The following is a 12,031-nucleotide window of genomic DNA, read 5'->3' as shown; positions in this document are numbered from 1 at the left end:
CGGTCCCTGAGCTCAGGAGTTGTCTCTTCTGGGATGTGGCACTGGAAGAGGGGAACCTTCCCTATCCTCCCAAGGGCAGCATGACCGTGACCACGGAACTAATCAGGTCACGGCCTCAGGGACCCAAACCTGGGTCCCAGGATGCTGGGGTCCAACCTTACCCTGGCCCACCAGGCCTCAGGACAGTTACAGTGTTGAGGTAGAAACAGAAACAGGAAAACACAAAATGGCCCTGACCTTGGCGGCCTACAGTGTAAGCAGCATCAGGCGCTGACGGAAGAGGGGCTTCCATCTGTTCAAAGCCCTGTGTGAAATCGAGCAGTTTCCCGACACCTCCCCGTGAGACCAGGGACGGCTCTGGCTCCCCCTCTGGCACGTGGTCAGATTTGGGGTTTATGGGACCAAACTCGTCTTTGTTGAAACGTGACTTGCAAAACAAACCCACATGGGGGCCGCTGCAGCCTCAGACGAGTGTTTTTTAAATGCTGAAACAGCAAATGCTTTTTTATGTTCAGATTTATTTGCTCCTAAATGTGTAGATTTACAACCAAACCATGCTCAGTACCACAACTAGGGTCTCTGTTGGTGTTTCCAAGGAGGGCAGTGGCGCTGGGAGCGGCAGGGTGAGGTCCCCGGATGCACTGACGCTGGTCTGCCCTAGGCCCGCACCAGGGCCCGACGCCTGTGTGACATCTGTGAAGGCAGAGTGACCTGGCCTCCAGGCTGGGGAAGGGAAGCGGCGGGTGCCCGGACGCAGCGAACTTGACTCATTTTTACCTTTTAGTAATGACTTGGAGGAGGTGGGGATTCTACAAGCAAAGATTGTTGGAGATTCAAGAGTGTTTTATAAAACTAAGATGTAAGCCAAAAGGCTCTCAGTTGGATTCTAGACAAATTCCATGCGGTAGTGCTCATTAGTAACTGAGGGTTAGGAATCAGCACAGAGCCCGCCTGCATGCGCATGTGCATGCACACGCACACAAACGCGCACGCGGAGGGCACTGGTCTGCGGCAGTCACATATTCCCTATCGCCTCGCTGTCACTAACGGCCAGCGCGGTCATGTGATGGTTACATGTTGAAAAACCCATTCCCTCTTTAGACCATTGTTTATTTTGCAAGTACAGTGATGTGCACAGCTGCCCTCGGACCACAGTCACAGGCCCCTTTCGGACTCCTGCTCTCTAGGAGACAGCTCAAGTGAAAAGCACTGTGAGACTGCCCCGTGCAAGAGGTGAATAATTCAAGCTAACATGTGACTTCCTGTCCGACACCACCAGCCTGTCTGCACTATTCTGCAGGAACACGTTCAGGAGTTCAACTCCAGGCTGGAAGCCCCTCGAGCTCCGAGGAGCTCACAGTGAGCCTCCTTCCCACGAAGCCCTCTGAGCTCTCCATGCAGCACTGGTTTCCAAGGCTTGGTGCAGGAATGCGTTCCTTGGGAGTGGGGCTGCTTTCTCAGGCCATGCGGGCTTCTCAGCAGCGCACTTTCCTGGGGATCTGACACTCTGCAGACCCCGCGGAGGCAGGGACAGAGCAAGCCCCAAGTCACCCTGGTTCTGGTTGAGTATTCCAGAATGCCAGACCCCGCACTTCAAGGTTCTCTGCACCTGTCTCAGTGTCTCACGAAGTGGCCAGTGCACATTTACCTTCCTCAGAGATGAGAGCTATTTTTAAGCCTTGTAGATGAGGAGAAATGTCCCGCCCGGAAGAGGTCCCATATTCTGCTTACCAAGAACCCCAAGGTTCACGAGGTCATGAGACCTGGGGATCATCCTGCCAGGACGGACGCCTGCGAGGAAGGGGCTGAGCCCGGAGGGCAGGAAGTGGCTTCTCAGGTGCGCCAGGGAAGTGGGCCAGGAGCACTGAGCTCCTGGCTGGCTGAGGTGAGACTCCATCTCGCCACTAAGCCAGGGTCCCAGGGTCCAGAGAAGGCGGCGCAGTTTTCAGAGAGGACAGTGAAAGGCGGTGGGGAACGGAGGCTGGGGCTCTGCCTCAAACCTCCCTCCTGAGCTGGAGCTCAGGGGCACGGAGCCCAAAAGCCAAGGTGCCATCCCTTGCCCTGGAGCAGGCCTGCCTGAGCAGCAGGCATAGGGTCCGGCCCCAGCTGGCGGGCATTGGGAGCGGTCAGGGGAGCCGCTGAAGCAGCAGCCTGCTTCTTGTGGGGTTCACACACCACACAGCCCAGGGTGCTGGGTGCTGGGCCAGGCTGAGAGGGCACAAGGCCCCCTTTCTGGCACAGGTGGTGAGGGTGAAATGACACTGTGCATGAGGCTGAGCTCCTGCTCGACTCTCATCACTGTTGGGGAGGCGGGTGCAGATGCTTTGCCTCAGGGTGAGCAGGGCCCCTTCTCTCTCAGGGCCTCATCTGTCCACCAGCGCACGGCCTTTCCTGGAGTTGTGTAGAATCTTGGCACGATGCTGGGATTTCACTCCTTGTTTTACTTAATCCTCTGAAAGCCTAGTTCAAATGCTGAAAACATCCAGCATTTTCTAAAATCAAATTATATGTAAATAAGCTTCTGAGTAAAACCCTTTGCTAAGGAGAAACGAGAAGTTTCTTCTAAGGGAAAAGGACAGCATACAAGTGACCCCCTTCAGACGGCGTTCTGCAGAATGGGTTGGCGAAAGGGGTTTCTCGTGGGGCATCGGTTTACATCTGGTGAATGGGTGGGAAGGGCTCAGAGCAGCAAGGTTCTGGGCTTCACCCAAGATCCCTGACAACCTCCACGAAGACGCACAGACAGTCGGTGTAGGAGAGGGCTCCACACCAACCAGCCCAAAGGTCTCAGAATCATGTGCTCTTTCTTCCATCTGGTTATTTCTCCTTTCTTTTCCACAAATATTGACAAAATTTTGGTTCATTCTCCACTGCCCTTTGGACCCCTGCCACTAAGAGTCGCTATAGGAAACTTTTTAAACATAACTGCCATGTTATTGTTTTAAGCAACTTTGGAAAATGGTGCATGGGAGGAATTTGAAACTCAAAATGATCTGCAGATTTCCAAGTGGACTTAATTTATACATGTAGATCCTAATTATTTCGAAGACAATAACTTGATAGTTCAAAATCTTTTATATTTGTTAATTGTGGACAGGTGAGATTCGGGTCCAGTGTTATTTGTGCTGAAATCTTCTGGTAAAGTGGTCTCAGCTGTTAGGGTTTATATGTAGACGTCCCAGAGCCTTATGTGCTCATAGGGGAGGCATTTGGAAGGGAGTAGATTAGAGGAGCAATATACCTGACTTGCTGAGAGGAGGTGGGCTCTGTTAAAAATAGCAGGGTCCCTGGGGGTGTGACTGCAATGGTCTCTCTCCCTCCTATGCTTCCTTTGGCTCTCTGCTTCCTGGTCACCATGACGTAAGCAACTTTTCTCCTTCAGACCCTTCTACCATGCCACTTCTGCCTGGAGCTGGCCCACCATGCAAGGTCCGAAACTTCTAAAAGATGAGCCAAAATGAACCTTTCTTCTTTTAAACTGGAGGTGTTGGATATTTTGTCCCAGAGACCATGAAAGTAACCAAGACAGATTTTTGGTACTGAGTGTGTGGTTGCTGCTGATGCCACCTGACCACAGTGTTCAGAAGCCTTTGAAACTGGTGTGCAAGAGTTTGAAAAGGCTTCGGGATGCAAGTTAAAGAAGCCCTAGAAAGCTGTGAGTGGAGCTTCATGGGAGAGACTCTGGCTGGAGCTCAGAAGACCAGAATGCAGACAGAAAGACCAGGCTCAGGGGCTTCATTTGGGAGCAAGGACTCCAGGCCATGTGTTATATTATAGCAGAAAATTTGCCTACATTTTACTATGCCCTGAGACTCTGCAGGAGACTGAGATTAAAAGTGCTAGACTAGTCAATCTGGTGGAGGAAAATTCAAAGCAGCCTAATGTTCAGGTTGTAGCATAAATACTGTCTGCTGCTTTTGCCCAGGTTTATGCAGAAAATCAGGAGCAAAAAGCCTATTTGAAAAATTTTCTACTTTCCCAGAAAGGAAAAGCTGGCAAAATTGGAGCAGAGGAGAGCCTGATTGCTGAAAAGATTAGCATTAAAAAGAAGCCAAATACTTTACATTAGGACAATAGGAAAGATGCCTTGAGAACATATGAGGGACCAGCAAGGCCTCAGCTTTCATAGGCTCAAAATTGTAAACGTGAAAAAGAAAGAAGCCCCATGGCACTGAGCTCCAGAACAGTGACCTAGCAAATGGGTTTCCTGGGATGTGGTTCACAGTGCTCAGCCATCCAGACATTTGGAGGCCTCTAGAGCCACGGCTGAAGAGGGCTCAGCTTCTGCTTGAGCTGGCAGCAGACCTTGGCATCACCGACATGGTATTGGTTTTACAGACATGCAAAATGCAAGAGTTGTGGGATCAGGGAGGCCTCTGTCTGGATTACAGAAGAAGGCTTGGGAGGCCAGGCAGTGAGCCCGAGAGAGAAGTGCATGAAGCTGTGAGGGTGAAGCCAAAGGTGCACTGGAGACCTCAGAAGTCTGGAGAAGCCAGGACCATGGATCGGCTGAGGGAAGCTGTAAGGAGGGTGCAGAGCCAGCCCAACAAAGAAGCCATAAGAGGTATGACCACCAGAAGTGCCACAAGGGCAGGGCCACTCAAACCCTCTGGAGGTCACATTTCATTACAACTTGCCACAGATGCTGGATACAGGGCTACAGGATTTAATGTCCTATTTGTCCTGCTATTTGCCTACTTCCCTTTGGAAGAGGAGTGTTTACTCTCCGCCATTGTATGCTGGCATGCATAGATAATGTTTAACCTTCTTTTTGATTTTTACAGAGGAGACTTTGGATTTGGACTTTCAGCAGCGCTGAAACAGTTAAGACTCTGGCAGCTTAGAGAGGGATCAGATGCATTTTGCATAAAGGGATGCACATGCATCTTTTGGGGGCCGGGGTGGAATGCTGCAGCTTAGATCTGGATGTGCCCCATGAGCCTCATGTGCACAGAGGCGGGACTTTTGGAAGGTCTGGATGGCGCTGTTAGGAGTAAGGTCTGGTTGTAAGAGGAAGGTGCATCTCCTTCCCAGGCTCCTGCCTGCTCTCTCTGCTTCCTGTCCTCCATGATGTGAGCTGCTCCTCTGCCAGGCCCATCCGCCATGCCACTTGTGCCTATAGCTGGCCCACCACACAAAGACAGAAATGCTAAAATGTGAGCCAAAATCATCCTCTCTTCCTTTAAATTGTGGGTGTCGGGTATTTTCTCCCAGCGACAGGGAAAGTGAATGAGACATCATTCTTCTACGATTTTCTTCAGGAAACAGAGGGTACCAGATTTGAAAGGACACTCTCTTAATGATGCCGTGGAGAAGGGGGAAAAGGAGAGCGCTCTCTACTGGAACTGAATCAGCACCTGGAGAAGCGGCCTGGCTCTCACCCTCCCTCAGAGGCAGAGCCGTGGCTGAAACCCCTCCCTCACCGCGGGGCTGAACTCTGCCCCAGTTCCTACTCCATTGAGAGGCAGGGAGGGTGCTGAGGACGGTCCAGGTCTGACATTGAGGACCGGGGTGGGGGTGCGTGTGCGAACACCGGAAGGGGCTTTGTGCAGCAGCTCCGTCACAAGGTCACCGTGCCGTGTGGCCCTGGGTCCAGTGTCGCCTTCTTGGAGGAGTGGGGGCCATGGTGTTACGGGGAGTGGTGTGAAGGGAGTGTGTGCATCTTTCTACTCAGATGCGAGAGAATACTTGGGAAGAGGCCAGCTAAGCGAGCCACACGGCCCTCGCTGGACAGTGACGATGGCATGGAGCGCGGCATTCAGTGCTACCCAGAAAACGGGGCATGGGCAACAGATGGGGCATGAGGCCTCTCACCGGTGGCTCCATGATCACTACATTTCACAGAATTTGTCTAGAAAGGCACACAAAGCCTATCAGGTCAAATTAATCCTAACGATCGGTTTTAGTTTTATTCTAATTAAATAATTTCAATTTAATTAGCAGAAGCACAGAAATTAGCCAAAATCTCAAATGTAAATGTTGAGCTTGAAATCAAAGGCCACCCGTGGCCCCACCTCACCCAGACACACTTTGAAGGGTTGGCTGTGGAGGTAGGTGGCAGCTCTAACCGTTTTTGGCACCGTGAAGGACAGAAGGTGGAGCAATGTGCAGCCACAAGCCAGCCAGGGGCATGGACGGAAGCCCCGGCCGCGCACACGTCCTCAGTACGGGGCGGTGTGGGAAGCAGACTCTGTGAGGTAAACATCCGAAGGGCACGCTTTGTTTCTGGGACTCCCGGCTGCTGAGGTGAGCAGGGGCACCTGTGTCAGACTGAAATCAGGCGGGGCCCTCTTCAAGTGCTTCCCTGCCTGGCAGCAGCCCACGGCCCCAGCCTGCTCTCAGTCCTGTGAGAGCCCTCCCCGGGCTGTCCCTGCTCACTGGAGGCACAGCTCTGCCACAGCGAGCACTGTTCCGGAATGCAGTCACATGACAAAGCAGCAGGTGCTGCAGAGGAACCCGAGGGGACGGCAGCTCAGGGTGCAGCATTTCCGCGACCGGGGAAAACCGTGCCATCGCAGGATGGATGCGGTGCTGAGCCACCCCATGGGGACAGAACGGAGCCGTCGTCTCTCTGGGTAACAAGTCAGAGTGGATGGCACCCAGCATCCTGAAAACTGGCGGACGCCGAGGCCTGGCCCAGGTGCAGGTCTGAGGGAGAGCGCTCCTGTGGCACGTGATGTGTGTGTGGTCTGCAGGGGCCTCCACGTGCCTGGCTCTCCCGTGATGGGAACTGGTAGAGCAGCTGCTTCACGGCCACTGTGCGGGGACCGCACAGGAGAGCAGCACAGCAAGTGAGTGACGTGGCTGCTCAGTGTCACGGTTGCCATTAACTCAGTAATGATGGTGGGATTCCCCTCACCTGGTTAATGGTCACAGACAACTGCTTTCTTGACTGCCAGGGTGGCAATGGGTTCTGAAATGTTAACTCCCTCCTGGGAGCACCACCTTGCCCGTCACAGCTGATGTGACCTTCACTGAGCGGCAGGAGCCCAGTCCCTTCATGTCATAGTCTTAACTAGGAAACATTAAAATACGGATGGACTCCAGTCAGCAGGGTTCTTTATGCTCTTTCCACTAAAAAAGCTATAAATTCAACGGTTGACCTTTAGTCTCAGGTCACAGATGACGCCCACTCAGCTCTGTCCGTGCGGGCAGGATTTACGTGAAGGTCTACAGGTAGAAGCCATGAAAGTTGAACTTTAACGAAATGTCTTTCAAAGATGTGCACTTAGTCAAAGATTTCGTGCAAAACACCCAGCAGGCAGCCTTTGGAAAAAGCCGCTCTCGGCTCAGGATCAGGCCGGTCTCAGCCTGCTCCTCGAGTGACTTTCTTCCGTAGTCCCGCTCTGGGGACCGACCGGCACAGTCCTGTGGAGACGTGCGGCCTGGCTCCCGATCCACCTAGGCTTCTGAACTGCAAGGTCCCCGCGGTCTCCCCATCGCCGTCCTCGGTCCTTCCCACGGGCCCAGCCCCACTGACAAGGTCTCCTTCCCATGGCCCTTGGGGGAATGGTGCTTGATGGCCCCGGGGCCTGTGGCAGCCAGGGAAGGACAGGAATCGCAGCTGTTGCGATCGTGGGGCAAGGCTGGGTTGTCGGGCAGGCGCTGTGCCTGCCAGGTGCACGTCCGGGTCAGGAGGGCGCCATTCCCATTCCCCAGGGAGGCCCTGCGCTCTGCACGGACCCGGTCTGCAGCAGCAAAGCGGCCACTGGAGGGGACGCCGAGAGGCTGCGCCCACCGCCACTCTGGCTGTGAGGCCAGCAGGTTCCCGGCTCCTTCCTCCCGGCCAGTACAGGGCAGGAGGCGGCCGGGCTCCAGGGGCGAGGGCTCCCTCGGTCCCACGGGGCGTCTCTGCGCCCGCCTTCCAGGCTCACCAAGGCCCCGGCGCAGGGCCTCGCACAGGGCCGACAGTGACCGGGACAGCTTGGAGCCCCGGACGAGGCACCCGCAGCCCCTGCCCCAACTGAAGCAGGCCGCAAGGCTGAGGCCCAGCCGCCCCGCCCCGTGCAGCCCCTGCTGTCCTGTGTGCAGGCATGTCGGTGCTCCCGTCAGGCGAGCTCGGCTCCGCCGGCCGTGCAGGACCTTGGGGTGGGTGGAACCCGCCTGTGAATCCAGGGGCCCAGCAGCCAGGCTTGGGATCTGCTGAGCAAAGGACATGGTGCTCGGCCTTCTGTTGGCAGCCAGGCCCACGCTGGGCTGTGAGGCCCAATGGTCGGTCTTTTTGTCTTCTTCTGTTTGCTGCTGCTGTTGTTTTGAGGCAGGGTCTCACTGTGTAGCCCAGGCTGGCCCTGAACTCCCAGTGATCCTCCCGCCTCAGCCTCCCGAGTGCTGGGATCACAGGCGTGCCCCTCAAGCCCGGCTGAAGAGGCAGCGTGCACTGAGGGAGGCCTGTGTCACACGAGTCTGCCGACGCGCGGCAGTGACAGGCCGACTGGAGGGAGCAGCCCGCAGGCCGGTCCACCTGAGGGAGTCTGCCCGGCTGGCGCTCCGGGGCAGGCCTCCTCCATGCCGGCTGAACCGGAGGCCAGACTGAGGGCCGGCGCTCAGGCTGGTGGGAACCATCTCTGCGTGGGTCTCCTGAGGCCTGGACCTCCCCGCACAGTGCCTCTTCTCCAGGCCCTCGCTGTCTGGTGCACGCGTGTCCTCTCCCGTGACACGGTCACGTCTCTGTGTGACACGGGCATCCCAAGGAGCAGGGCTGAGGAGGCAGAGGCAGGAGGATGCAGGGCCGAGGTGCGGGCGGAGGCTGCAGGAAAGGGCGAGGACTGCCTTGGACAGGAGGGCTCCGGAGGGAAGACAGTTGGGGTGGAAGCAGAGCTTTCAGTGAGGCAGTGGGTTTGGATGGTCATGGTCCACTCTTTCTGCTCTCCAGATTTCAGACTCTCAGAGGCGAAAGGCCCTTTAGAGTTTATCCAGTGACCGAATTTGGAAATGCTGACAGAATACATCTAAGATTTACCGTCTTGGCCATATTGCCTTACTTTTTTGAAAGAGGTCTCATTACAGTTCAGGCTGAGTTTGAACTTGTGACCTGCCTGCCTTAGCCTCCCTAGTGAGTGCTAGGACCACAGGTCCTGCCCCCGCCCTGCTGCTTTTAAGCAAGCGTGTGGCACAGGGTATCCAGCACTCCACGCTGTGGGCCCACTGCCCACCCTGCGGCGTCTTCATCCGGAACCGGGACTCGCGCGCCCGCCGCTCCACCTGCGGCCGGTCCGGTCCGGTCCGTGCGGTCGCCGGGATGTGCGTCCTTGGGAGAGCCTCACTGCACTCAGCACAACTTCCAACTTCTCTCTCCGTGCTGCCGCAGGCGCCGCGCCGGGCAGGCCTCGCTTTGCACGGTTGGTGTGGACGCGAACGGCGAGGCTGAACACGGCCGGGCCAGCACAGCCAGTGCGTGGCGGTGCTCCTGGGCCTGGGCTGCGAGGCCCCGCATCGCATCGGCCACAGCCGTGAACCGGCACACGTCTCACCTCCGTGTCCTGCCGGAGTCCTGCAGAGCGGGGCGCTGTCGCCCTGGCCCCGGAGCCGCTCCGGGACACCAGGCAGCGCGGGCCGCGAGTCCTCATCAGAGCGGCCTCGGGCGGACGCAGGCCTCTGGGAGCGGGGCGCCGTGCCCGCGTCACTCTGCTCCACTCAGGCCGCGCTCAGAAAGCTCAGGCACCAGGCGACTTCTGGGCTCTGTCTCCAGCCCCCATGCGCGACCCAGCCCTGGAAGGTGGTTGGGTCGGCGGTGCCTAACCCAGGGGCGGCTCGGAGGGAGAGGCGGTTCGGCGGCGGGCCTGGAAGGGTTCATCGCCCCTCCCCGCCTGCCCCGCTCTGCTCGCGGTGCCCTCCCTTCGGAGCCGAGCCGCTCGCCTCTCCAGGCCCCTCCCTCCGCCTCCCGTTCCTTCCTCCGAGCTGGAGCTGGCGGAGCCCCACTGAGCCGGCAGCCAAAACAAACCGCTCTTCCCTTACGCTGTGCCAGCAACAAGGAAAGTGACCAAGACCGGGACCCTCCAACTTTTATTCCTCCAGAGGTATAAAGCAAAATTTTACTTTTCGAGACAACTTTTCCTCAAATTCAATTAATGTAAACTTCATGCCTCAAAGCAAAGGTATCAATATGGAAAAATCCGGCTGGCTAGGAAATTATCTGTAGAACACGCTCAAGCTGAATTTTAAAATCCTCTTAAATACCCCCCTTCTGAACTGATGTCCTCCTGAAAGGGAGCCCGTTTTTAAGGCCTATTCCTACCTTATTATTTGTATCTACACATACCTCGCACTTTAGTTCCAGAAAGTATTTTCGTTTTTTAAAAATAGTTGATATATACACCATAAATTAAATTTTTTAGGGCACACAACGCTTCCCTCCAGATTTTATATGCGTGAAGTGACAACTCTATTAGCAGTTTCTCATAGGCACATGGGAATGGCTTTCTTCAAGCCCGACATGGCAGGTGTCGCTGCGGTAAGAAACGTTTAAGCTGTTGTTCCTGTGGTGCCAAATATTTAACAGAAACCAAAGGAACTCAGTTCCACATGCCAGTATTAGGTCTGCATGACATCATTTGGCCAGATGCGTGGAAAATCTGGATTTTTAAGAATTGATTTTTTGTGGTCAGCATCATGAAGACTCAGTTTTTGGGTTAAATAAGACATTTATAAAAATACTGGACTATAACACGCTTTGATTATAGAGAAATAAATTGAATGGGACAGTGAGTGCAATTTCAGGACTGTGAATCACAGTGTGTATAAAAATACCACGTACCAGTGCAAACAGGTCGTTTCCAAGCTGCATTTTAAAATCTATTAATGAAGCATGTTGAGCACACTAGTGTTTTAGAAAAGAAAGCAACTACCAGGCACAGCACCTCAGCCCCCACCTGCCCCTCACTGAGCTTGAACACAGCCCAGAAGCGCGGGGGAAACCGTGTCCTTCTGTTTTAGTATTTTCAATCAAGGTAATTATGCAACGTCAAGCTCCCCGGGAAAGCAATGTGGATATGATGTGGCCGAATGGAAAGTAGGCTGGAAAATAACTGGAAGATTTCAGGGCCTCGGACCAGGAGACGGTAACCTCCCTGCCTTGTGGCAGAGACTTGAGAGGCGACAGCAGGCGAGGGAGCTCCAGGGCAGCCGCCCGCCTGCCCGTCCGTCCGTCCTGGCTGTGCCGTGGCCCCGCCAGCTTCCGAGTGACTGAGTGACCGCTCTGACGCGGTGCTGGCCCAGCAGAAACCGCAGCCCGCCCCACCCGGACCTCTCAGAGGACATGCTCCCTGGCGTCGGGGGTGAGGGCAGACTGGCACATTAGTCTGGAGCTGAGAGCGGTCTCCCCACGTGACTCTGACCGTACCCCACACACTGCAGCTCTGGGCCGGGCCCTGCGTCTCAGGTCTTGCAGCCACTCCAAGCTCTGCACAGAACTCGGCCTGCACTTGCCCCAAACTCCAGGGCCTCGAACACGCGCCCCGGGCATGCTGCCGTCCTCTGTCAGCTGCCTGCCTCACGCACACCTTACGACCCAGCCGGCACCTTGCTCCCCAGGGCCAGGTCACCCTGCAGGACCTCCAAACTCAGCACGGCCCGCTCCCTCCCTCCTCTCTCGGGTCTGTCAGTTCTGGCCCTCCCAGCATGCACCGGGCTCCGCGGCCACTCCGTTCGCCCGCGATCAGTGGCGGGCAGCTCGCTCTGGGCACCCTCAGCTGCCACCGCAGAAGCAGTCCCGGCACGGAAGCTCCCTCCGCCACCCCCGAGCCCAGATGCAGACTTGCAGCACGTTTTCTACGACTCTGGAAGACACCGGGAAAAGGGGCCGAGGGCTGGGAGGGGCAGCAGGCGGGCGGAGGGGCTGGGCATGCGCCTGCCGAGCCAGAGGACGAGGTACAGCGCACCTGCGAGGAACACGAGCTGCAGCACATACAGAAAAGAGGAGACGGCCCACCTGTGTCTGTTGAGGGATATTTACAAAGCTTGGGTCCCGTGGTCCAACACTGACGAATCGGTTTGCGGGGGAGGTGCTGGGTGTCGAGTAGGCTGTGAATGGAAG

General features: G+C 55.9%; 1 protein-coding gene across 13 annotated transcripts in view; it reads right to left on the bottom strand.

The window, feature by feature from the left end:
• Nfia (nuclear factor I A) overlaps nt 1-12,031 on the bottom strand; it is a 306,327-nt gene that overhangs the window by 14,588 nt on the left and 279,708 nt on the right. For 9 of the 13 annotated variants that reach the window (XM_087212645.1, XM_021255656.2, XM_021255658.2 and 6 more), the window contains one exon: nt 11,927-12,018. The exons of the other annotated variants lie outside the window; for them this stretch is intronic. In XM_087212645.1, coding sequence (XP_087068771.1) covers nt 11,927-12,018 — 92 coding nt within the window. The remainder of the gene's footprint in view (nt 1-11,926; nt 12,019-12,031) is intronic. 13 annotated transcript variants of the gene reach the window in all.

The sequence above is a fragment of the Heterocephalus glaber genome, unplaced genomic scaffold (genome assembly GCF_053883595.1).
Source record: "Heterocephalus glaber isolate CG9 unplaced genomic scaffold, H.glaber_assembly_v1.0 deba00001442, whole genome shotgun sequence".
Classification (NCBI taxonomy): Eukaryota; Metazoa; Chordata; class Mammalia; order Rodentia; family Bathyergidae; genus Heterocephalus; species Heterocephalus glaber.
The sequence above is the reverse complement of the archived record's forward strand: the minus strand, read 5'-3'. Positions and strand labels throughout refer to the sequence as shown.